The sequence below is a fragment of the Pongo pygmaeus genome, chromosome 8 (genome assembly GCF_028885625.2).
Source record: "Pongo pygmaeus isolate AG05252 chromosome 8, NHGRI_mPonPyg2-v2.0_pri, whole genome shotgun sequence".
NCBI lineage: Eukaryota > Metazoa > Chordata > Mammalia > Primates > Hominidae > Pongo > Pongo pygmaeus.
Window position 1 is genome coordinate 67,235,306 of NC_072381.2, and position 22,506 is coordinate 67,257,811.

General features: G+C 52.6%; 3 protein-coding genes across 9 annotated transcripts in view; 2 read left to right on the top strand and 1 right to left on the bottom strand.

The window, feature by feature from the left end:
- SAMD8 (sterile alpha motif domain containing 8) overlaps positions 1 to 3,222 on the bottom strand; it is a 70,419-nt gene extending 67,197 nt beyond the window's left edge. The window contains exon 1 of one of the 5 annotated variants that reach the window (XM_054503644.2): positions 2,860 to 3,222. In XM_054503644.2, the coding sequence (XP_054359619.1) occupies positions 2,860 to 3,033 (174 nt within the window). In that variant the 5' untranslated portion in view covers positions 3,034 to 3,222. Of the gene's footprint in view, positions 1 to 2,803 lie in introns of all 5 variants that reach the window. The other 4 variants (XM_054503645.2, XM_054503647.2, XM_054503650.2 and 1 more) reach the window with 4 other exon arrangements.
- Positions 3,223 to 5,428: 2,206 nt separating this feature from the next.
- DUSP13A (dual specificity phosphatase 13A) lies at positions 5,429 to 8,555 on the top strand. Its single transcript, XM_054503655.1, has 3 exons — positions 5,429 to 5,593; positions 6,395 to 6,612; positions 8,356 to 8,555. The coding sequence occupies exons 1-3, from the start codon at positions 5,445 to 5,447 to the stop codon at positions 8,553 to 8,555; spliced, it is 567 nt and encodes a 188-aa protein (XP_054359630.1). The 5' UTR covers positions 5,429 to 5,444.
- Positions 8,556 to 10,131: 1,576 nt separating this feature from the next.
- On the top strand, positions 10,132 to 19,813 carry DUSP13B (dual specificity phosphatase 13B). Of its 3 annotated transcripts, XM_054503653.1 has the most exons (5): positions 10,132 to 10,335; positions 12,288 to 12,382; positions 16,366 to 16,539; positions 18,455 to 18,675; positions 19,372 to 19,813. In XM_054503653.1, the coding sequence occupies exons 1-5, from the start codon at positions 10,153 to 10,155 to the stop codon at positions 19,572 to 19,574; spliced, it is 876 nt and encodes a 291-aa protein (XP_054359628.1). In that variant the 5' UTR covers positions 10,132 to 10,152; the 3' UTR covers positions 19,575 to 19,813. The 3 variants fall into 3 exon arrangements, with proteins under 3 accessions (XP_054359628.1, XP_054359629.1, XP_054359626.1); XM_054503654.1 differs by lacking the exons at positions 10,132 to 10,335; positions 12,288 to 12,382 and adding an exon at positions 13,643 to 13,706; XM_054503651.1 differs by lacking the exons at positions 10,132 to 10,335; positions 12,288 to 12,382 and adding an exon at positions 14,719 to 15,218.
- Positions 19,814 to 22,506: the final 2,693 nt, after the last annotated feature.

Below are 22,506 nucleotides of genomic sequence, written 5' to 3' on the forward strand. Positions count from 1 at the left end.
TGTTCAAATTTCAATTCTCAGAAAAGCCATGAAAATGTCTTAACCAGTAACAGCAAAGTTTTGAAGAAGTATTGAGAATCTAATGATTAACAAAATAAAAAAAATGTTTACAAGCAACTGTGCAATGTGAATAAGCTTTTGCAGAAGGCGGGTTATGCTACTGAAATCAAAACTGATTTACCTAAATGTGTCTGCATATTGTGCCATCACAGTCATGATGGCTTCTTCTGCCTTAGAGAAACTGATTTTTTTTTTTTGAGACATATCACTCTGTCGCCCAGGCTGGAGTGTATTGGTGTGATCTCATCTCACAACCTCTGCTTCCCGGGTTCAAGAGATTCTCCTGCCTCAGCCTCCTGAGTAGCTGGGATTACAGGTGTGAGCCACCACACCTGGTTAATTCTTTTTATAGTACTAGTAGAGACGGGGTTTTGCCATGTTGGCCAAGCTAGTCTTGAACTCCTGACCTCAAGTGATCTGCCTGCTTCGGCCTCCCAAAGTGGTGGGATTACAGGAGTAAGCCACCACACCTAGCCTAAAACTGATTTTCTTTATTCAATGGGTGTGAGAACTGACAAATGGAAACAAAAATTAAAAAACTATTAGACATGCTAATATGTTAATTGTACAACTCCATCTAACAGTTTCTCTTTAATTTTGCAATAACATTAAGCTGTAATCTTAATAGAGTTCTTATATTGCAATTCAGCAAATTTTTACATGCCATGACTTTTATTTAGAACTAAGTATGAAGATAAGGTCTCCAAAGGATCTCACTCTAGAGATAAAACGAACAAACAGTAATATTACATAAACTTCAACTGAAGATAATTTGTATTAAGTTAAAGAAAAGGGAATTAATACTTTAACAATCTCAGCATTTTTAGCTAAGAATTCACATATCCTTTGAAGAAACAATTACTATTCCACTGTGCATCTGAGGGTATGTCACGTAGCCCATACACATAAACTAATTTAAAAGCTGTTGCCAATCAAATTATCATCTCATGAAGATTAAACAGTAGATATCCATTTAGACTTAATCAAGCATTTAGAAAATGCTTGATGCTAACAAAAATTAGCCAGGCGTGGTGGCGCCCACCTGCAGTCCCAGCTACTACTTGGGAGGCTGAGGTGGGAGGATCACTTAAGCCTGGGCAACACAGCGAATCTCTGTCTCAAAAAAAAAAAAAAAGAAAAGAAAAGAAAGAAGAGAAAAGAAATGGCCAACAACTTTACAAACCTATAATCACATAAAAAGTAGTAAAACATATGAGACATGTGGCTAAAGTCACACAAAGACTTCATGGAACCATGTTACGACTTAACAATCACAAAAGGAAGTGAATTTATCTCTACTAAAGTGAATATAAATATTGCAATCATTCTTTTTCTGGCATAATTATGTTTTGGAACTATGTCTTCTATAAAAAGCATCTGTGTACCCACCTGTCCTAGTTGTGTTGGCTGCCAACTACAAGCATCCTCTGTCCTTATTTTTCCAAATCACTCTACTAAAAATACTATTCACACAATACCTGCAAAATAGTATTTCAATATTGGTTTTGCCAATCAGTCAAAGGTACCTCTCCAATTTTCAAGAGATAACTCCAATCCTGGGGTTATCAGTGAGAGGAAGATTTGGTATTGCGCCTAGACTGTGGCAAGTTCACTGTGCCCCCTTAACCCAGAAACTTGCATTGACTATATATTTACTATGTGGCAAATACATGTGTCAACTTAAAACTTTGAAAGTGGAACCAGTCCATGTTGAGTATCTGTAAAATCCGAGTGTCCAAATTCTTGTTTCAAGTTTAATTTTTAAAATCTGAGTATCCAAACTCTTGTTTCAAGTTTTTAAAACTTAAAGGTAATGCAGTAAATCTTTTTTAGGATCTTAACATGTCTGGTATTTAAACTTATTTACGAAAAAAATACAATGAAAAAAGACACCATTACTGTCAATAAATCCAAATGATATCTTCATTTTCAGAATCACGTCTTCCACTACCTTCTTCAAACATCACTTCCTCTCCACTACTTCCCCCAGTCCTTTAGGCAAATCAGTGATTCACACCGCCCCTTCCACCCAAGATTCTTAAAAGGATCCACCGTGCACGAACGAGAAAGCCCCACGATCCAAGTACATTGCCCTAGTGATCTTTGATGTTTTAAAAGGCACCTGTAAAAATTCCAAAGCCCAAAATTAGATCCCCAAGGGCTCCTTTTCTTTCTTGACCACACTTCTCTTTTTCAATGCCTCCCTCACCCCTTGAGGCCAGACGATTTCCCATCCAATAGCCCTCCTCCTTCTAGTCAAACCTAAATCCTGCCCTCCATCACCACCAGCCCCACCCGGGGTGGGGGCGGTATAAGAGGGCTCCAAAAGAGGAGAACCCCATAAGAGGGCTCCAGTCCCAGCCCCGATCGCCCTCCCTCGCCCTGGGAAGGGAACACCGGCCCAGGTCTTGCTCCTCTGACTTCTCATCCCCGCTGCCAAACCCAGAGCATCTCTTCCTTCGGGTCCACATTCCCGCAGGACCTTCGATCTTCCTCCCCCACTGCGCAGCTTTCAAAAGCCCCCAAGCTCTGGGCTCTTCAAGCCTCCCCCTCCCGCCCCCTCCCTCTCGTTCCTCGGCCTCCACTTACCCCTCAGCCTTCAGGCCCTCGGTTCGACAACCTCCATTTCCTTCAGATTCCATTCCAGAGCTGACTCTCCCGGCTCCCTCAACTGTCTCCCCGGGGCCCCTCCAGGTCGCGGTCCCTCGGCAGCCCCCAGCTCCATCCCAGACTCCCCACTCACCCCTGGCAGCAGGCGCCCCCCGAGCTCCCCTCTCCTCAGCCTCAGCTCCCGCTCACCTCCGCGGTTCGAGTCGGGCTCCCCGGACCCACCTCCGAGTCGGCGTCCGAGCCGCCGTCGGAGTCCGGGGCCCTGCCCGCCTCGCCGGAGTGAAGCGCCTCAAGCGGCGGGGGCGGAGCCTGGGGCGGGGAGCCGGAGTGGAGGCGGGGGCGGTGGCGGCTGCGCGCAGGCATCGTCCCGGCTGCCGTCACCGCCGCGCCGGCAGGGCCTGTGAGCCGAACCGGAACTGCTTCGGGAGGCGGGGCCCTACCTGCCGGGGACGGGGTTCTACCGGCAGGGGGCGGGGCCCACGCTGGAAAAGACGCGAGGCTCCAGATGGGCCCGAGAGGAGAACCGAGATGCTGCCGCGGGGGAGCCCGAGGGCGCATGCGTCATGCCGGAGGCCAAAGCGACAGGAGGAAGCGGGGCTAGCGGAGCGGGGGCGGGGCCTGTGGGATCAGTAAATGGGGTTAGGGCCTAGAAGGAGGTAATCCGAATTCCTCTGGAGACAGCCAGCTCTTCTCCAATAGCCAGCCCCCAATGATCATTGTTATAATTTATTGCCCATTTACTCTTTGACAGTGTCTATGCCAAACGCCATATAAACATCTCATTTAATCCTTGTGTTAAGGCTGGGAGCGGAGGCTCACGTCTGTAATCCCAGCACTTTGCGAGGCTGAGGCGGGATCACCTGAGGTCAGGAGTTCGAGACCAGCCTGGCCAGCATGGTGAAAACTCGTCTCTACTAAAAATACAAAAATTAGCCGGGCGTGGTGGCGCATACCTGTAATCCCAGCTACTCGGGAGGCTGAGGCAGGAGAATCGCTTGAACCCGGGAGGTGGAGGTTGCAATGAGCCAAGATCACGCCATTGCACTCCAGCCTGGGCGACAAGAGCAAAACTCCATCTCAAAAAAAAAAAAAAAAAAAAATCCTAGTGCTAATTCTGCAAGGGGGATCCTATAGCACAGAAAGGTAAAGAAACATGTTACCTGACATATTGCAAACTGATATTCCAACCCAAATCTCTCTAACATCAGATCCTGTATTTTCCTCACTCCACCATGCTGCGCCACCCTGAGGGAAGGTCTGCTCCCAAGCCACGTCTAGCATTGGCATAAACCAAGTCCAAACCCAGTTGTAACCTGGACACGAGCCCCTCCTTGGCCTCGCCTCCCCACACAGTGCCAGGCCGACTTCAATGGTTCTGAATGGGATGGACATGAGTGTAGACTGCTTCCATGGGATGCCCTGGTGTGGCCTTTCCCTTCGAACTGGTCTTAAGGTCAAGGGCAGCTGGGAACCTCCTCACTGCAGCTCATACCATTCCCAGCTCCATCAGGGCCACTGAGAAGTCACATGAGAGAGGGTGAGACATCTCATCTCTTTTGCTGATAACCAGCTCTGGCAGAAGGACAGGCTGACCTTTCTCAGTTTCTATTTTGGGACCCAAAGCCCTTATAGGCAGAGGAATCTCCCTCCCACCCTCAAAATGTTTCTGATGACAGTTAGCCCCTTTGGCTCTCAAAGTCTAGGGCAACACTCACCTCCCTTCTCCCCATTTTGACATACAAGGCCCTCTTCAGCCTTCTCTTCTGACAAGTTAGCCATCTTCATTACAGGACCATTGTTCAAACCTTCCCCCATTGGCCCAGCACGGTGGCTCACACCTGTAATCCCAGTACTTTGGGAGGCCGAGGCAGGCTGATCACTTGAGGTAGGAGTTCAAGACCAGTCAGACCAACACGGCAAAACCCCGTCTCTACTAAAAACACAAAAATTAGTGTGGCATGGTGGCATATGCCTGTAATCCCAGCTACTCAGGAAGCTAAAGCAGGAGAATCACTTGAACCTGGGAGGTGGTTGTGGCAGTGAGCCAAGATGATGCTACTGCACTCCAGCCTGGGTGACAGAGTGAGACCCTGTCTAAAAAAACAAAACAAAACAAAACACCTTCCCCCTCCCCCCATGAATCTTGTGGGCACCCTTTAAAGGAAGCTATCCATGTCTCTTACCCATATTTCTCTGACTCTACAACTCAGAAAACTGTCCCTGACCTCCATAATTCAGAGACTCATCCAAAAGACATCCAATCCAGCTCCTATCCAATTTGTGGCCCACCTAGACTGTACACTTCTTTCAGTTCTTTCTATCGTTCATCCTTGGAACCAGCCACCTCCTCTGCACCCTGGATCTCTACTTTAACTCAGTCCTCAGAACCTAATAGCCTTAGGTAGGGCTCTACATCTACTAATTCCACAGATGTTTCTAAGCACCTACTATGTGTCAGACCCAGCACGTCCTTTGTTTCATTTAATCCTCAAATTCTGTAAGGTAGGTGTGATTATCCTTATTTTACAGATGAAGAAACTGAGGTTCAGGGTGGTAGCTGACTTGCAGAGGTCTCCCTGATTCCATATTCTCATGGAGTTTGGGGGCGGGGGGAGGCTTGAGGAGGAAAAGGTCTTGTCTGCTCTGGAGGCCCCTGTGACTTGCTGAGTCACTTGCTCCTGTCACCTGTCCCTGTCAATCTCTGGGAAGGAGAAATGACACTGGAGAGGGAGAGAGGAGTGACCGCAGAGGCAGAGGGGTGGGTGGGCTGGCCCATGGCTGAGACCTCTCTCCCAGAGCTGGGGGGAGAGGACAAAGCCACACCTTGCCCCAGCATCCTGGAGCTGGAGGAGCTCCTGAGGGCGGGGAAGTCTTCTTGCAGCCGCGTGGACGAAGTTTGGCCCAACCTTTTCATAGGAGATGCGTGAGTGGTAGCTGGCCAAGGGGCATGGGGGTGGGGACATGGAGAGGCCGTTCTTGGTCGCTTTACCAGACACAGGAGGGTGGAAACAAGGAGAAATAGCTCTGTTCTGACCGTCCCAGGCCAGGGACCTTCTCCAGGACCCCCCGGCGTGCTGAGGACAGTGCAGTGACCAGGTATGGACACCAGGGAGAGCAGGGACTTCGCCTGCCTGAAAGCAGGGAGTCTCCCAGGAGTCCTGGGAAACATTTCCAGGACAACTGTCAAGTGTAGAGGCAGAGGCCTAGGAAATAGTATTTGGGGCATGAGATAAGGTAGACAGAGAGCCCCCTGTTTCTGGGCCCAGCCTCCCTCCTCTGGATACAGACAGTGGAGAAGCCTGACTGAAGGTGAATCAGAGAAGGTGTTGCCTCTAAACATTTGTAGGTTAGAAGCAGGTATGAGGTGGTAGCCAGTAGAGGACGGATGTGCGTGGGAGGACATGGGGCAAGAAGGGAGGGGCAGCCAGGTTCCAGGGCTGAAGCAATCCCTTCCTTCCTGTCCTGGTCAAGGCAGGGGCAGATGCACTGAGGAAGCAAAGAGGGTCTAAAGATCCCCCGACACACACACACCACCGGCTCTACCACCAGAAAGTGCGGGGCTCTGGGTATGGGGCTGTGGAGTCAGACCCCACTTGGAGCTTGCTGGGGTTGGACTCTCTTTGGACCCTAATGGCTCGGTCCCTCTGCAGCAGGGGGCCAGGCGAAGCCTCCCTCCTGGTCCCATGGCTTGGCCGGCATCAAGTGCCCTTCCTGCCCTCCCCAGGGCCACGGCAAACAACCGCTTTGAGCTGTGGAAGCTGGGCATCACTCACGTGCTGAACGCCGCCCACGGGGGCCTCTACTGTCAGGGCGGCCCTGACTTCTACGGCAGCAGTGTGAGCTACCTGGGGGTGCCAGCCCACGACCTCCCTGATTTTGACATCAGTGCCTACTTCTCCTCTGCGGCTGACTTCATCCACCGTGCCCTCAACACGCCTGGGGGTAGGACTTGGGGTCCAAGCCCATATCCCATCTTGCTCATTCATGGGGAGGATGCCTCATTTCCTCTCAGTCATCAGTGCCCTCCCAGCCCTGTTTTTTAAAAATCCTCTGCTTAGGCCGGGTGCGGTGGCTCATGCTTGTAATCCTAGCACTTTGGGAGGCCAAGGTGGGTGGATCGCCTGAGGTCAGGAGTTCAAGACCAGCCTGGCCAACAAGGTGAAGCCTCATCTCTACTAAAAATACAAATATTAGCCAGGCATGGGGTTTCCTGGCACGCACCTATAATCTCAGCTACTCGGGAGGCTGAGGCAGGAGAATTGCTTGAACATGGGGGGCAGAGGTTGCAGTGAGCCGAGATCATGCCACTTCACTCTAGCCTGGGCAAAAGGGCGAAACTCCATCCTGCCCCCTCCAAAAAAAAGTCCTCTGCTTAGTGCTCCAGCATTTTATCGAACCCTATTCCTTCCCAGATGGGGAAACTCAGGCCTGGAATACAAGGTCATGCCATGAGTTAGGAGCAACCCTGAGGCGGAAAGCCATTTCTCCCAAACAGCAGAACAGCTCTTTCTCTGCAACACTCAACTTTGGGAAAGCACCATTTGGTACCTAGATGTCTGCCCCAAAGTACTTTTTTTCTTCCTTTTTTTTTTTCTGAGACAGAGTCTCAGTGCTACCCAGGCTGGAGTGCAGTGGCGCGATCTCTGCTCCTCCACCTCCTGGGTTCAACCTCTGCCTCCGGGCTTCAAGCAATTCTCGTGCCTCAGCCTCCCAAGTAGCTGGGACTACAGGCATCTGCCACCACACCGGGCACTGAGTATCCACTTCGTGCCTGGCACTGAGCTAAATACTGGGAATCTAGACTTTAAGAAGCAGGGTCCCTGCCCTCTTGGAACTGGTGGAAAGACAGCCAAATTGTGAATAGTGTAGTGAGAGCTACTCATAAGAGTGGGCCAGTGTGGAGGGCTCTGGGAGCACACGTCAGGGGTGCTGAGCCCAGAGGATCGGGAAGGTGGGGGGACTTGCCTCTACAAAAGTATCCATGTGTCATATGCAAAAAAGATGAGCTGCTTTGTGATTCAAGCAATACTTTGAGCGATCAAGAAAGCCTGTGGAGGAAGCTGTGTCTCAGCCGAAGCCTGGTGGATAAGTAGTAGAAGTTAGTCATACCAAGATCAGGGGAAATGATTTGCAGGTATTTGGAATAGCATGTGGTAAGGCTGGAGGTCAGAAACCATGGCAGCCTCAAGGAACTGCAAGTTCCTCCATATTTCTCGAGCTAAAGGTGGGGGAAGGACAATCTGAGATGAGGCGACATGGGCCAGCTCTTGAAGGGTCTTACAAGCTATGTTAAAAAGGTTTGGAGGCCAGGAGCGGTGGCTCATGCCTGTAATCTCAACACTTTGGAAGGCCAAGGTGGGAGAATCACTTAAGTTCAGGAGTTCAAGACCAGCCTGGGCAACATTGTGAGACTTTGTCTCTACTTAAAAAAAAAAAAAAAAAAGAAGAAGAAAGAAAGAAAGAAAAGAAAAAAGAAATTCGGACCCTATCCCAAGGGTAGGCAGAACAGGTGTTGATCTACCCATTTTACCAATCAGGAAACTGAGGTCCATAAAGGCTGAGTGACTTGCACAGGATCACAGAGTGCACTCAAGGCAGGGTCAGGAAAGGAACCTGGGTCCCCATCCCAGCCCATGGGTGGGCCGGTGTGTGGGACAGGGTTTTTCACCAGGATGTCTTCCTCAGCCAAGGTCCTGGTGCACTGTGTGGTGGGCGTGAGCCGCTCTGCCACGCTGGTCCTGGCCTACCTCATGCTGCACCAGCGGCTGTCCCTGCGCCAGGCGGTCATCACTGTGAGGCAGCACCGATGGGTCTTCCCCAACCGAGGCTTCCTGCACCAGCTCTGCAGGCTGGACCAGCAACTGCGGGGTGCCGGCCAGAGCTGAGGGGCCAGGTGAGGCCTCAGGGGGCGAAGCTGGATGTGGTTGGCAGGAAAAGGCCAGGTGAGGGCCTGGGCTGCAGACATAGGATTGCATTCTTCCAGGATTGGTTGGCAGGGCTGTGTGTGGCTGGAAGTGAGGATTAAAGGGGGCCTGGCCCTCTCCCCAAACTGCTGGGTTCCCTTAACCTACCCAAGGTCTGGTCTCACCCAAGGGTCTGGCCTAGGCAATTCTCCTGTAGGACCCCCAACCCATCTCCCCCACCCCACCCGGATCCTTCAGACCCCAAAGAGAAGAGAAGGACTGGGATGCAAGGGTGTGGAAAGCATAAAATGGAAGAGAGGAGACTTTCCTATCTGGTCTTGGGGCCAACCTGCCCTGCCTCAGCCGAAAGCCTGTGGGGGCTCCCCTAAATCTCACTGAGGCATCTGCACAGCCAGCCTGGATCCTCCTGAACCTCCACATCCCCTTCCCCCTAGGTCTGGACCCCAGGTACAGTGCCACAGAGAAAACCTTACAGGCTTAGCTAATTCTCATCAGTGAGGTAAGGCCAGGCCTCCACGGTGGCTCCCCACCCAGCAGGGCCTGCCTTCACCTCTGCTTCCCCTATAACTCCTTCCCTGTCTCGCCTCAAGCATGTCTTTGGCTGTCCCTACCACCCCATGCCACAGATAGGCTGCCATTTGGGGGTGGGTGACTGGCTTGGGCATGCTTGGGAGCTGGAACAGCAGCAGCTTTTTCCTCCCAGAAACCTCCCAGGGCAGGGCCTGACTCTCTCCCTGCCTCCCACCCCTAAGAGCAGTTCCTGTCTCTGAAGGCATAGCCAGCCCAAGCAGAAGGGGGGCCCTTCAGCAGCATCGACCCCTTCCCACGTGCTGGCTGGAGGATAAGCATCTTGAGGAGGAGGATTAGGGAAGGATCAGGGGCTAAGTTTAGAGTTTGGGGGTGAGTGTGATAAGAAACTTTGGGTTATAGCTGGGCTTGAGATTGGCCTGCGGCCAAGCTGTGGCATGGAGCTCTGTGGGTAAAAGGTCTGAAGGGGGCATGTTTCCCGTGGAATGGCAAATTCCCTGCCTGCTCTCTCTCCTCTAGACAGGACCCAGGAACCTGGCAAAGCAGCAGATCTCCGACCATGCCCAGTCACCCTTCTCCCTCAGCCTGGGGCCTTAGGCTCCCTGACCTCTGACCTCAGCATCTTTCCCATCAGGCAGCTGACTTTGGGGGAGTTGGATAGGCAGGGGTACAGCATTGCACAATTCATGGAGGTGTCATCCACCAAACTGTGCAACTGGAGGCCCCAGGAGTTATGCAGTGTGCAGCCTGCGCAGCTGTACAGAGCAGCTCTGGGTCCGGGGACTCTGAAAGATAAGGGGCCCATGGGGAGAGGTCATCTCTGTCCCTAAGCCATGGATACCAAATCTACCTCCTCATCTCTCCCAGCAGCTGCACTCACTTGACCTTATGCACAGGGCTCAAGGCAGAAGCAGGTTTAGGTGACAGCTCTTATCCCTGCCCCAACAAGTCCCAGCCAGCCTGGGCCTTGGTTCACCTGCCTGTAACACAGAGCTCATCTCTCTTCCAGAACTGGTCCTTACTCCCTGCCATGGGGCTCTGCCACTTTGCCACCCCGGCACTGGTCCTGCTGGTGCTGGTGGAGGCTCTGGCCCAGGCGGACACACAGAAGATGGTGGAAGCCCAGCGTGGGGTCCGCCCTAGAGCCTGCTACTCCATCTGGCTCCTCCTGGCGCCTGCACCTCCTCTCAGCCACTGTCTTCAGTCTCCACAGGTGGGAGTGGGCTCCCCTCTCAGCCAAGCCCTCAGGCTTCTTGGCCAGGGACCCCAAGTTCCCTGGGAAAGTGGGGAGGGGAGGAGAGAGGAAGGGGGTTCCAGGTATTTGTGATAGCTGTTGGCCACAGCTGTCTCCAGCAGCTGCCCTCAGGGCTCAGAGAGCCCCAGGAGGGGCTGAGCCTTAGCTTCCTGGAGCTCAGACCTCAGAGACCCAGTGCAGGTATAGCTGCAGGCATGGGTGTGCCCTGTTCCCACCATCTGGGAGTGCAAGTGGGGAGTAGTATCAAGGTATGGGTGTATGACAAAGGTCTGTGGATGACAGAGAAGGTTTCTAATAGGCCCAATTGAAGGTCCTAGCTGACCACAGTTAGCATGGGGAGAGACCTTAAAGACCATCTCTCTGGCCTCAGAGGACAGTGGGGCCTGGGTGTCCCTGCCTTTTGGGTTGGGGGAGGAGCTTGGCAGAGGGTAGGAGTGGCCCTGGACACACTGCTTCTGCCTGCAGCCCAGGGCTGTCTGAAGACCTGCTCTATACCTGTGTCTGTGTGTGGGCCTGTGCCGCTTCCCTCAGCCTGAGTCTTCTAGGTCTTTATCCTGGACCCGTCCCATCAGCCTTGGCCCCTAACTGAGGACGCCTGGACCTGGGTCCTGCTGTTGGCAATGCCACCAGTTTACATGTGATTTTTGGCTAGTCTCTTCACTGTCCTCCTCCACAGAACATCCTTCCAGCTTGAACTTCCTGCCCTTCTTCTATAATACCCTTGAAGGCCAAGGGAGAGGGTCTCACTCCAGTTGCCTAGGCTGGAGTGCAATGGCATGGTCAGGGATTAGAGCTCACTGCAGCCTTGACTTCCTGGGCTCAGGTGATTCTCCCACCTCAGCTTCCCGAGTAGAAGGGACTACAAGAATGTGCCACCACAACCAGCTAATTTTTTTTTTTTTTTTTTTTTTGAGACGGAGTTTCGCTCTTGTTGCCAAGGCTGGAGTGCAATGGCGTGATCTCAGCTCACCGCAACCCCCACCTCCTGGGTTCAAATGATTCTCTTGCCTCAGGCTCCCGAGTAGCTGGGATTACAGGCATGCGCCACCAAGCCCGGCTAATTTTGTATTTTTAGTAGAGACAGGTTTTCTCCATGTTGGTCAGGCTGGTCTCGAACTCCTGACCTCAGGTGATCCGCCCACCTCGGCCTCCCAAAGTGCTAGGATTACAGGCGTGAGCCACCGCGACCAGCCCAACTCGCTAATTTTTTGTATTTTTAGTAGAGACAGGGTCTGGCTATATTGCCTAGACTGGTCTTGAACTCCTGGGCTCAAGCAATCCTCCCACCTCAGCCTCCCAAAGTGTTGGGATTATAGGTGTTAGCCACTGCATCCGGCCAAGGGACCTTTTAAAATGGTTTATTTGATCTTCCTTCTCCCAATATCTTTCTTTTTTGAGACGGAGTCTCACCCTGTCACCCAGGCTGGAGTGCAGTGGTGCAATCTCGGCTCACTGCAAGCTCCGCCTCCTGGGTTCACGCCATTCTCCTGCCTCAGCCTCCTGGGTAGCTGGGACTACAGGCACCCACCACCACGCCCGGCTAATTTTTTTGTATTTTTAGTAGAGACAGGGTTTCACCATGTTAGCCAGGATGGTCTCGATCTCCTGACCTCGTGATCCGCCCTCCTCGGTCTCCCAAAGTGCTGGGATTATAGGCGTGAGCCACCGCGCCCGGCCCCTTCTCCCACTATCAACATACATGTACAAAATATGCCACAGTCAGACCTGGGCTGAGCTGCCTTGATCCTTAGTAGTGCTGGGACAGAGGCCTGGGCCTGGAGGGGAAGGTGCCTGACTGGGCTTGGCACTGGCCATGCCATGGAATCAGTGGACAAGTTGGGAGTGGCAGGGGAGGCTGGAAGAGGGGGGTAGACAGCATGCTTTATAATTAAACTCAAATCAAAAAATAGAAACAGCATCAAGTGTGCGGAGACAGGCAGCTGAAAGCCGGCAGCACACACTGCCCGTCAGAGAAGTGCACAGCCTGGGCCAGATACTCCCACAGGTGGGTGAGTGCCCCTAATTTGGGGGGGTAGGGTGTGGTCCCTGAGCATGCTGGGTAATGAGGGCCAGGACACTTGTGCCTGTGTGGGGAGGGGTGGGGTTTGGGTTGGGTAGATAACCGACTGGGTCAGAGATGAAGGCACAGACAAAGTATAGTACAGTCAGAGAGACCTGGGCTTGAATCCTGACTCCCACATCAATTGGCTGTGTGACTCTGGGTATGTTGCTTAACCTCTCTGAGTCTCCGTTTCCTCATCTGTAAAATGGGGATGATAATATTACCTACTCCATTAAAGGCACTGTGAGGATTCAATGAGAAAATGTAAGCGCCTAGCTCTGTCTGGCACATAGTACATCCTTGATGAGTGCTAAATATAACAATTATTGCTGGACAGAGAAAGAAACGTCAAGAAATACAGAGATAGAGAAGAAATCTCACTGTCCCGTAGGGAAGTTACCCTCCACATAGGATATGGCTGGGGCTGGAAAGGGTAAGAGTAATTATAGTAGTGATAATAATAGTAAGATGTGCCATTTATTGGGCATCTACCATGAGACAGACCCTGTGGGAGGTGCTTTACATTAATTATTACATGGAATTCTCACAGCAGCCCCACTGAAGAAACTGGCTCAGTGAAGACAAGACCACATAGCTGCAAGTACCAGACCTGAGATTTCTGCCCAGGTCTGCCCTCCCCAAGACCCGCAGGCTGAGCGCAGAGACCCACAGCTGTTCCCCACTGGCAGCCACATGCCTCCCTTCTGCAGGCCTTCTCCCCACACTCCTCACTGGTCCTGCCCTGAGATCTCCAGCCCCACATGGCCTGTGGCCACACTCCTGTCTGGCCTCCCTGGAGTGGAGTCAGAAAGGATGGGCAGGAAGAAAGTCCAGGGGACCATCTGAAACTGCAGCTGAGAGGTGGATGGCAAACAGCTGCCCCCTGCCCCCAAGGAAGCCTGTGCCTCTGCCTGATGTCGTGGGCACACAGAGCAGTGTCATGGGAGGCTGCAAAGGCACATGAGCTTCCTGGGGGAGGATGGGAGACAGAGGCAAACCGAGGAGTGACCCAGGGAGGAGAGATGCAAACACAGAAAACAAGTGCATGGACTTGCAAACAGCAGCAGCACAGGAGCAGCCAGGAAAAGCCCTGCCTACAGAGGCAGCTGCTCTGCTGAGCGGGGGAGGCAGGAAAGGGGCGAGGAGGAGCACGGGACCAGGTAGAGAAGGAAGGCTGCAGGGAGTAGGAGGGGAGCTCGGCCGGTCCCTGGCCCTGCTGGACGTTGGGCCTGTGCTTCACCCGGCTGGGGACGAGGAGACATGGAAGGTAGTGTCAGGCAGGGCCCTCCGAAGACCAAGTCTCAGGTCTCAGAAACCGGCGGAGCTGCCACAACCACCAACTTCCCCTCCTTGGGAGGGCCTGGGGCTTAAAGGACGAATCCCTGGGCGGGTGGCCGGGCCTGACTCTGACTGATGGGATGGGCTGGGTCCCAGTGGGTTAGAGTGGACAGGTGGGGCAACACCCTGAGCATCGGGAGCGAGGCATTAGGTGGAGCCTGACCAGGGATAGCGCTAAGTCCAGGGGAGAGCCCCGTTCTTCAGACCTGGGCCTAGGTCCTCTCGGAGGCAGAGGCATGCATTGTGGCCTACCAGCCCCCAAATCCTTGACCCCTCTGGAGCCTCCTGGGGGTGGAGCCTGGCTGCCTGCTCCCTGGCAAGGCTGGGCTGTGAGACACCCATTGGCCACCAGGGGGCAGCCTCACCCCATGCCAAGCTCTGCAGGCCTGAGCCCGGAGCCTGTCCCACTTCCCAAAGCCCCATCTCCTGCCTGGGGTGGTGCAGCCCCCCCCGGTGGCTCCAGACTAGTGTGGCTGTTGGACTCCCCTGGGGCCTGGGGGCTTCCCCGACTCCACCACACTACACTGCCCTCTGCCCTGCAGTGACCGCACATCCAGACACTCCTCTCTCATTCTCGGGTCAGACACCCAGCGCATCCTGAAAGTTAAGTCCAGGATCCCTAGCATGGGAAGATAAACTGTGGTCCAGATGGGAGCAAAGACTTGCTCGTGGCTACAGAATGAGTTATGGCAGAGTCCTGGGGGAGCCGGGCTCTCCTGCCTGCCTCAGAAGTTCTCTTCCCACCTCTTCAGGTAGCCTCCCATCTTCATGGGGGGTTATGGAACCAACGGTCTTCAATCCCAAAGAGATACCAAGCAGAGAGGAGGCCTGGGGGTTTAGAGGGACCAGAGGGCCCACTGTAGTCCGCAAGGCCTCAGTTGGCTCTCAGGCCCCACCCCCATGGGCGCCCCAGCCAGCACCTGGAATTCTAGCCGCTTCACAGTGTTTGTGTTCTGGGCGGAACCTGCCCAACCCTGTTCTGCTCAGGCAGAGTCCTGCGCCTGCACCCACTCCCCCATTCCCAGCCCCAGACCATGCCCCAGGTAGGTGGCAGGCCACTCAGCCACCTGGAGAGGTCACAGTGGGGGATGAGGAGGACAGCTGGGTCTTCACTTCCGCCTTGCCCGACAGCCTCCCACTGGGTGAGCCTGGCCAAGCCGGCAGACTCCTGGGTTCCCGTTTCTTTTTCTGGCCCTGGCACTGCCTACCAAAAGGAAAAGATGTTCTTCCCAGTATGCACCTTCCCTAGTCACTGGTCCAGGGGATCAGGGGCAGTTAGCAAAGGCAGGACCCCCTCTCCAACACGGCACCAGGCCCATATTCTGGTGCCGCTGAAAATCCAGCTCCGCAGGGTCCCTGACTCCTTCAGCCAGCAGATGCCTGAAACAAGCTACCCGACCCGGGTGGGGCCTGACATCCAGCGCTGGCCTGAGTCGTGGGGGTAAGGAGGAAAACCCAGGGCCTATAGGCAGGTGTGTGGCTCAGCAGCACCAGGCTCCCTTGAGGAAACAGATGGGTTAGTGACCACTCTCTGAAGGCCCCAAAGATGGTAACTGAAAGGCTTGGGGATGGACTAAAACCCCAGCTTTGCTACTCATGAGCCGTATGGCTTTGGGCATCACTTTTAAAACATTCTGAGCTTCAGCTTCCTCCTGGGTAAAATAGGAACAGACATCCCACGAATGAGACATCAGGCTTTTTGTTGTTGTTGAGACGGACTCTCGCTCTGTTGCCCAGGCTGGAGTGCAGTGGTGTGAGCTCGGCCCACTGCAACCTCTGCCTCACAGGTTCAAGAGGTTCTCCTGCCTCAGCCTCCCTAGTAGCTGGGACTACAGGAGTGGACCACCACACCTGGCTAATTTTTGTATTTTTGGTAGAGACAGGATTTTGCCACATTGGCCAGGCTGGTCTCGAACTGCTGACCTTAGTTGATCTGCCTGCCTCAGCTTCCCAAACTGCTGGGATTACAGGTGTGAGCCACCGTGCCCAGCCAGAGACATCAGGCTTGTAAGAGGCATTAGCTCATTCCATGTGGAGATGCTAACAAATACCACTTCACAGTCCTGGCCTCTTACCTGGAGATGGGCTCTGATATCCAAGTCCCTGAAAGTGGGAGGGGACAGGGGTCTGAGGGTGAGTACTGGAAGTAGCAGGTGAGGGGGCTTGGATGAGCTGCTTAGGTTGGTGGTGGGGGCTTCCTGGGTGTCCTGAGAGCCACAGCCATCTGGGGCTTTCATCCCTACAAAGTCCAAGCTGACTTAGGGGTGAGATCTGCACTGACTAGTGCCACAAACAGGGAAGTCCAAGGGCCCCTTGGCCAAAGCTTCATACATCTGCAGCTCAGCAGAGAGGAGGAGAGAGGTCTGCCCAGCTCCACAGCAGTGACAAAGGATTGATTCCCTTGTTCCCTGGGGAAGGGTTCTAGGCCTCAGCCCCAGCTGAGCTTGTTAATACCTCATGTGAAATAGCTGAGGCCCTTCCCGCAGCATCCCCGTGGCACCTGGGCACTGCACCGTGGGCTTCCCCATCAGCTGGATCCACCCTCTGGGAGCCTGCCTCCAGCCACTGCGGTGTCCACTCTGTTCCAGGATGGACTCACTGCAGAAGCAGGACCTCCGGAGGCCCAAGATCCATGGGGCAGTCCGGGCATCTCCCTACCAGCCGCCCACGTTGGCTTCGCTGCAGCGCTTGCTGTGGGTCCGTCAGGCTGGCACGCTGAACCATATCGACGAGGTCTGGCCCAGCCTCTTCCTGGGAGATGCGTGAGTAAGACCCACATTAGGAGTGGGGGTGGCAGAAGGGTGTGAGGTTCACACGGGAATGGGGGCATAAGCCTCTCCCAGAGCCCTCCAGGGCAGAGGTGGCACCCTTGCCTCCCACCGTCTCTTTCCCTATGTTTCTTTCCTTTTATATTGTTACTGCTTTTAACTGTGGAACTAGAATGCACATAAGAAAAGTACACAGGGCCGGGTGCGGTGGCTTAAGCCTGTAATCCTAGCACTTTGGGAGGCCAAGACAGATGGATCACTTGAGGTCAGAAGTTCGAGACCAGCCTGGCCAACATGGTGAAACTTCATCTCTACTAAAAATACAAAAAATTAGCCAGGTGTGGTGGTGGACGCCTGTAATCACAGCTACTCAGGAGGCTGAAGCAGGAGAATCACTTGAATCCGGGAGGCAGACGTTGCAGTGAGCCGAGATCGTGCCACTGCACTCCAGCCTGGACAATAAGAGCGAAACTGTCTCAAAAAAAGAAAAAAAAAAGGAAAAAGGAAATGTGCACAGAGGATGTATGAACAGCTTCATCACCCAGTGAAGAAAAAGGATATTACTTGTCTCCCAGAAGCCCCTACTGAATCTTTCTCATTATAACTTTTCTATTCTCTGTGGTTAATCACTATCTGTTGAATTAATTATTTTCTGTAAAGTTTTACCACCTATATACCGAAACAGTGTAGTTAGTTTCACCTGTTGTTTAAAATGAGTGGAATCATGTTGTGTGTGTTTTGTGCCTGGGATCATTTGCTCAAATTTGTGAGTCACCCACATTGTTATGTGTACCTGCAGTTCAATCATGTTTTCACTGCTGGAGATTTCATCATATGATTATGCCACAGTTTATCCATTTTACTGAATATGGACATTTGAATTGTTTCCACTTTTTTACTATTATGAACAGTGATCTTAGTAATATTTCATTTAAAAATTTTTATTTATTTATTTATTTAGAGACAAGGTCTCTCTCTGTTGCCTAGGCTGGAGTGCAGGGATTATCATCATTCACTGCAACCTCAAATTCCTTAGGCTCAGCAATTCTCCCGCCTCAGCCTCTCAAGTAGCTGGGAATACAGGTTTGCACCACCACACCTAGCTAATTTTTCTTTTTTTTTTTTTTGAGGCGGGGTCTCATTCTGCCACCCAGGCTGGAGTATAGTAATGCAATCTCCACTCACGGCAGCCTCGACCTCCCAGGCTCAGGTGATTCTCCCACCTCAGCCTCCCAAGTAGCTGGGACTACCGGCATATGCCACCATGCCTGGCCAATTTTTGCATTGTTTGTAGAGATAAGGTTTTGCCATGTTGCCCAGGCTGGTCTCGAACTCCTGAGCTCAATCAATCCTCCCGCCTTGGTCTCCCAAAATGTTGGGATTATAGGCATGAGCCACAGTGCCTGGCCTGAAAAGGAGTCTTTTTTGTTTTTTTGTTTTTTGTTTTTTTGAGATGGAGTCTAGCTCTGTTGCCCAGGCTGGAGTGCAGTGGCACAATCTCGGCCCACTGCAACCTCCGCCTCCTGGGTTTAAGTGATTCTCCTGACTTAGTCTTCCGAGTAGCTGGGACTACAGGTGCCCACCACCATGCCTGGCTAATTTTTGTATTTTTAGTAGAGATGGGGTGTCACCATGTTGGCCAGGCTGGTCTCAAACTCCTGACCTCAAGTGATCTGCCCACCTCAGTCTCCCAAAGTGCTAGGATTATAGGCGTGAGCCACTGCACCCAGCCGGAAAAGGAGTCTTAAACTCCAACAGGAGGAGCCCCTTCACCCTGGGCCAATTTGCAGGCTCTTGTCTTTACCCTTGGTGGGTGGTGGGCGGGGGTGTTTGCAAACTTCAACCCAGCCAGAGCTGCCACAGTCAGATCTCCCTCCACTCTCCTAACCCCTTGTGCCCTCTCCTCCAGGTATGCAGCCCGGGACAAGAGCAAGCTGATCCAGCTGGGAATCACCCATATTGTGAATGCCGCTGCGGGCAAGTTCCAGGTGGACACAGGTGCCAAGTTCTACCATGGAATGTCCCTGGAGTACTATGGCATCGAGGCAGATGACAACCCCTTCTTCGACCTCAGTGTCTACTTTCTGCCTGTTGCTCGATACATCCGAGCTGCCCTCAGTGTTCCCCAAGGTGCACTTCTGGGTCAGGCCTGGTGGAGGGTGGAGGGTGTGCTTTAGGACTCTCCATTATTCCAGTAGCACTGGTGGGTGGGAGTCCAGAGAGACAAACCCTTTCAGCAACCCTCCCACTCTATGGGGAAAATAGCTACTACCATTCAGTGAGTGTCCCCTTCAGGGACACCCTGGAGGCTAGCAATCGCAGACATAACTAAGATCCAGTGTGGTCATCAGCATCACCACATCCCTCCGTAAGAGGCCAGGCACTGGACAGAAGGTATAGGACCCAGCGAAGCTCTTGAGTGGGCTCCTCTAAGATGAGGCCTTGGCACAGAGCTGCAGGGACAGGCGAGAGGGCAGAACTCGGGGGAAAGGGAGGTAGGTGGACACCGCCTATAATCTGATGCAAACCCAGGGACCTCAGGAATTCAGTAAACCCCCATCCCCTGGCCCAGAGTTGCAAAGGATGCCTGAGGAAGCACCTGGACTGGAAGAAGGAAATCCCGGCCGCTAACCTAAACCCTGCCTCTAACTTGCTATGTGACTTTGAGCCAGCCTCGTCTCTTTGGGCTTCAGTTGCCCCGTTTGACAGAGTAGACAGTGTCAGTATTCCAGGATACTGTAGAGGATGGCCATGAGTGTCTCTTCTTCCCAGAGGGGTGGGTGGTTCAAGGGCAGGTAGCTGATGCTAAGTTGGTTCTCCCTACAGGCCGCGTGCTGGTACACTGTGCCATGGGGGTAAGCCGCTCTGCCACACTTGTCTTGGCCTTCCTCATGATCTACGAGAACATGACGCTGGTAGAGGCCATCCAGACGGTGCAGGCCCACCGCAATATCTGCCCTAACTCAGGCTTCCTCCGGCAGCTCCAGGTTCTGGACAACCGACTGGGGCGGGAGACGGGGCGGTTCTGATCTGGCAGGCAGCCAGGATCCCTGACCCTTGGCCCAACCCCACCAGCCTGGCCCTGGGAACAGCAGGCTCTGCTGTTTCTAGTAACCCTGAGATGTAAACAAGTGGGGGCTGAGGCAGAGGCAGGGATAGCTTGGTGGTGACCTCTTAGCAGGTGGATTTCCCTGACCCAATCCAGAGATTCTTTATGCAAAAGTGAGTTCAGTCCATCTCTATAATAAAATATTCATCGTCATAAAGACAGGCGATCTTTTCATAGTCTGTGGGGCAATGACTTACTCTCGGGATGGTCACAAGGTTCCAGATGGCTTGCCAACTCTGATTCAGTGGGATGGCAGCCTCAGGGAGGAGTACAGGTGGGAATAATTCATGATATCTGCCTTGGGTGCAGGAGGAAGGTTTGGGGGTACAAGTGTGAGGATTAGATAACCTCATCCTCATCTTGTCCTCCTCATACCCTCACCCAAGAGTTAGGTTGTCTGATAAAGACCCAAGTTCAATGCATCACCATTCTCTCCATGCCCGTCCTACCCAAGGCTGAATATCAAAATTCACTGTCCACTAGTAGCATCTCTTGAAACCAGTCTTTTCATTGGCACTCTGCTTTCAAACGGACTGCTTAAAATTAGACACCCAACAAATTAAAGCATTAAACAAGAGGATGATGTGGTTGGGAAGGAGACATACCAGAAATACTAGGCAAAGAGCAAAACAGCTCTGAGTTTCTTAGTTCTTATCTTAGCATAAAATAAAATAAAACAATAAAGAAAGGCCCCTCTCCCAGGTTCCTCACCTGTAAAATACATCATAAAAACCCAAGGTATTTATGGGGTTTAAATGGGCAGCTTTCCTCTACCTCTCTGGCTGCTCTTAGTGAGGTCTTGCCTCCTCTGTTTGTGTGTGTGTGTGTTTGGGGTCTCTGGTTGTTTTGAGACAGGGTCTCACTCTGTGGCCCAGGCTGGAGTGCAGTGGTGCAGTCAGCTCACTGCAGTCTTGATCCCCGAACCCCAGCTCGAGCAATCCTTTCATCTCAGCCTCCCAAGTAGCTGGGACCACAGGCGTGAGCCACCACACCCAGTTAATTTTTAAATTTTTCTGTAGAGATGAGGTCTCACTATGTTGTCCAGGCTGCTCTTGAACTCCTGGACTCAAGTGATTCTCCTGCTTCAGTCTTCCAAAGTGCTGGGATTACAGGTGTGAGCCACTGTGCCTGGCCCCTTGCTTCCTTTGGCTGGCCCTTCAATATCAAGTTTTCTCAGAGTTCCATCCTCTGCCTCCTCTCTCCTGCAGTGTTTCTGCTCTCCCAGTTCTCTGCAACACTTGGTCCCAATCCCACATTGCTGTTGGCTGCCTCAGGTGCTCTCTGGGTCTTTTACAGAGGATATATGTATGTCTTAGGTGGAGGATGGCGGGAGGGCTGGTGCTGCCATGTCTAGCTTAGTCACAGGGCCCAGCCCCCTCCTGGCAGGTGCAAACACTCCTGGGCTCCCCACCCTAGGAATGGAAGACTGTTCTCAATTCATCCTGGGGTTGATGGAGTCTATGATTCTCTGGAGCAGACAAACCCAGTCCCAGCTCAGTAGCCCCACCTGCCCATTCCCAATTCTCTTGGATCCCTCTTCCACCTGACAACTCAATGCTTGTTGCTGTTTCTTGCTCATGCACCATCAGTGGGACCCAAGATGGTGGCTCCAGAAGCCAGTCATCCCTATCTGTGTATGGGCAGCTTGCCCCTGCTGGCTGGGGTGGATGCACTGAGGCTGCGGCAGAGCCACACTCTGGGCCTGGGGCTTGGGTTCCAGCAGGTCACCTTCTTGGGGCTCTGTGGATTGGGTGCAGAATCTGAGGCTGCAGGGCGAGACTGAAGGAAGCCATGAGGAGGCAGGTGGAGGGGAAGCCAAACATTCCCCAAGTACTGAGGAAATCGAGGCCGAGCTCCAGGCTGGTACCTCCTCTGGGATGCCTTCCTGCCTGCCACACTCACCCAGGGAAGCCTATAATAACATATCTCCCTCTTCTATAGAGCAGCCTTGTGAAAGAAGTGGTGTATTGTGAGGAGCACCACTTTGGAGCCAGACTCTTTGGGTTCAAATCCTACTTCTGCCCCTTGTCAGATGTATGATCTCAGTTAATCTCTCCATACCTCAGTTTCCCTATCCATAACACAGGATTAATGACAGCCACCACATAGGATTGCTGTAAGAATTAAGTGGGGCATATAGAAAGTGCTTTGCACAATATGTGGTGAGTTCCCAGAAATGGTAGCTGTGGCCGGGTGCAGTGCTTCATGTCTGTAATCCCAGCACTTTGGGAGGCCGAGGCAGGAGGATCGCCTGAGCCCAAGAGTTTGAGACCAGCTTGGGCAACATGGCAAGACCCCATGTCATTTATAAAAATAATAAAATACATAAATAAATGATAGCTGTGATCAATCATCATCACAGCACATAGTACTGGGGCTCCAGTCTTGGACTGAAAGCTGGCAGCATTCTCAGTGCATTGAACGAATGGATGAATGAGTAAAAATCAGCTGACTTAAAGGCAACGTGGTATCCTGGATTGGATCCTGGGGTTTTTTTTGTTTGCTTTTTGTTTTGAGACAGAGTCTTGCTCTGTCGCCCAGACTGGAGTACAGTGGCACAATCTCGGCTCACTGCAACCTCCGCCTCCCAGGTTCAAGTGATTCTCCTGCCTTAGCCTTCCAAGTAGCTGGGATTACAGGTGCCTGCCATCATGCCTGTCTATTTTTTGTATTTTTAGTAGGAACAGGGTTTCACTATGTTGGCCAGGCTGGTCTTGAACTCCTGACCTCAGGTGATCTGCCCACCTCGGCCTCCCAACGTGCTGGGATTACAGGTATGAGCCACTGTGCCCGGCATATTATTTATTTTATTTATTTATTTATTTTTTTTAGTAGAGACAGGGTTTCACCAT

Bases quoted from the DNA above. Each gene is read 5' to 3' on its own strand.
- DUSP13A (XM_054503655.1), top strand. From the start codon at position 5,445: ATGGCTGAGACCTCTCTCCCAGAGCTGGGGGGAGAGGACAAAGCCACA. The intron at 5,594-6,394 runs GTGAGTGGTAGC...TGCCCTCCCCAG, and splicing joins AACCTTTTCATAGGAGATGC to GGCCACGGCAAACAACCGCT. The intron at 6,613-8,355 runs GTAGGACTTGGG...TGTCTTCCTCAG, and splicing joins TGCCCTCAACACGCCTGGGG to CCAAGGTCCTGGTGCACTGT.
- DUSP13B (XM_054503651.1), top strand. From the start codon at position 14,812: ATGCCCCAGGTAGGTGGCAGGCCACTCAGCCACCTGGAGAGGTCACAG. The intron at 15,219-16,365 runs GTAAGGAGGAAA...ACTCTGTTCCAG, and splicing joins CGCTGGCCTGAGTCGTGGGG to GATGGACTCACTGCAGAAGC. The intron at 16,540-18,454 runs GTGAGTAAGACC...CCTCTCCTCCAG, and splicing joins AGCCTCTTCCTGGGAGATGC to GTATGCAGCCCGGGACAAGA.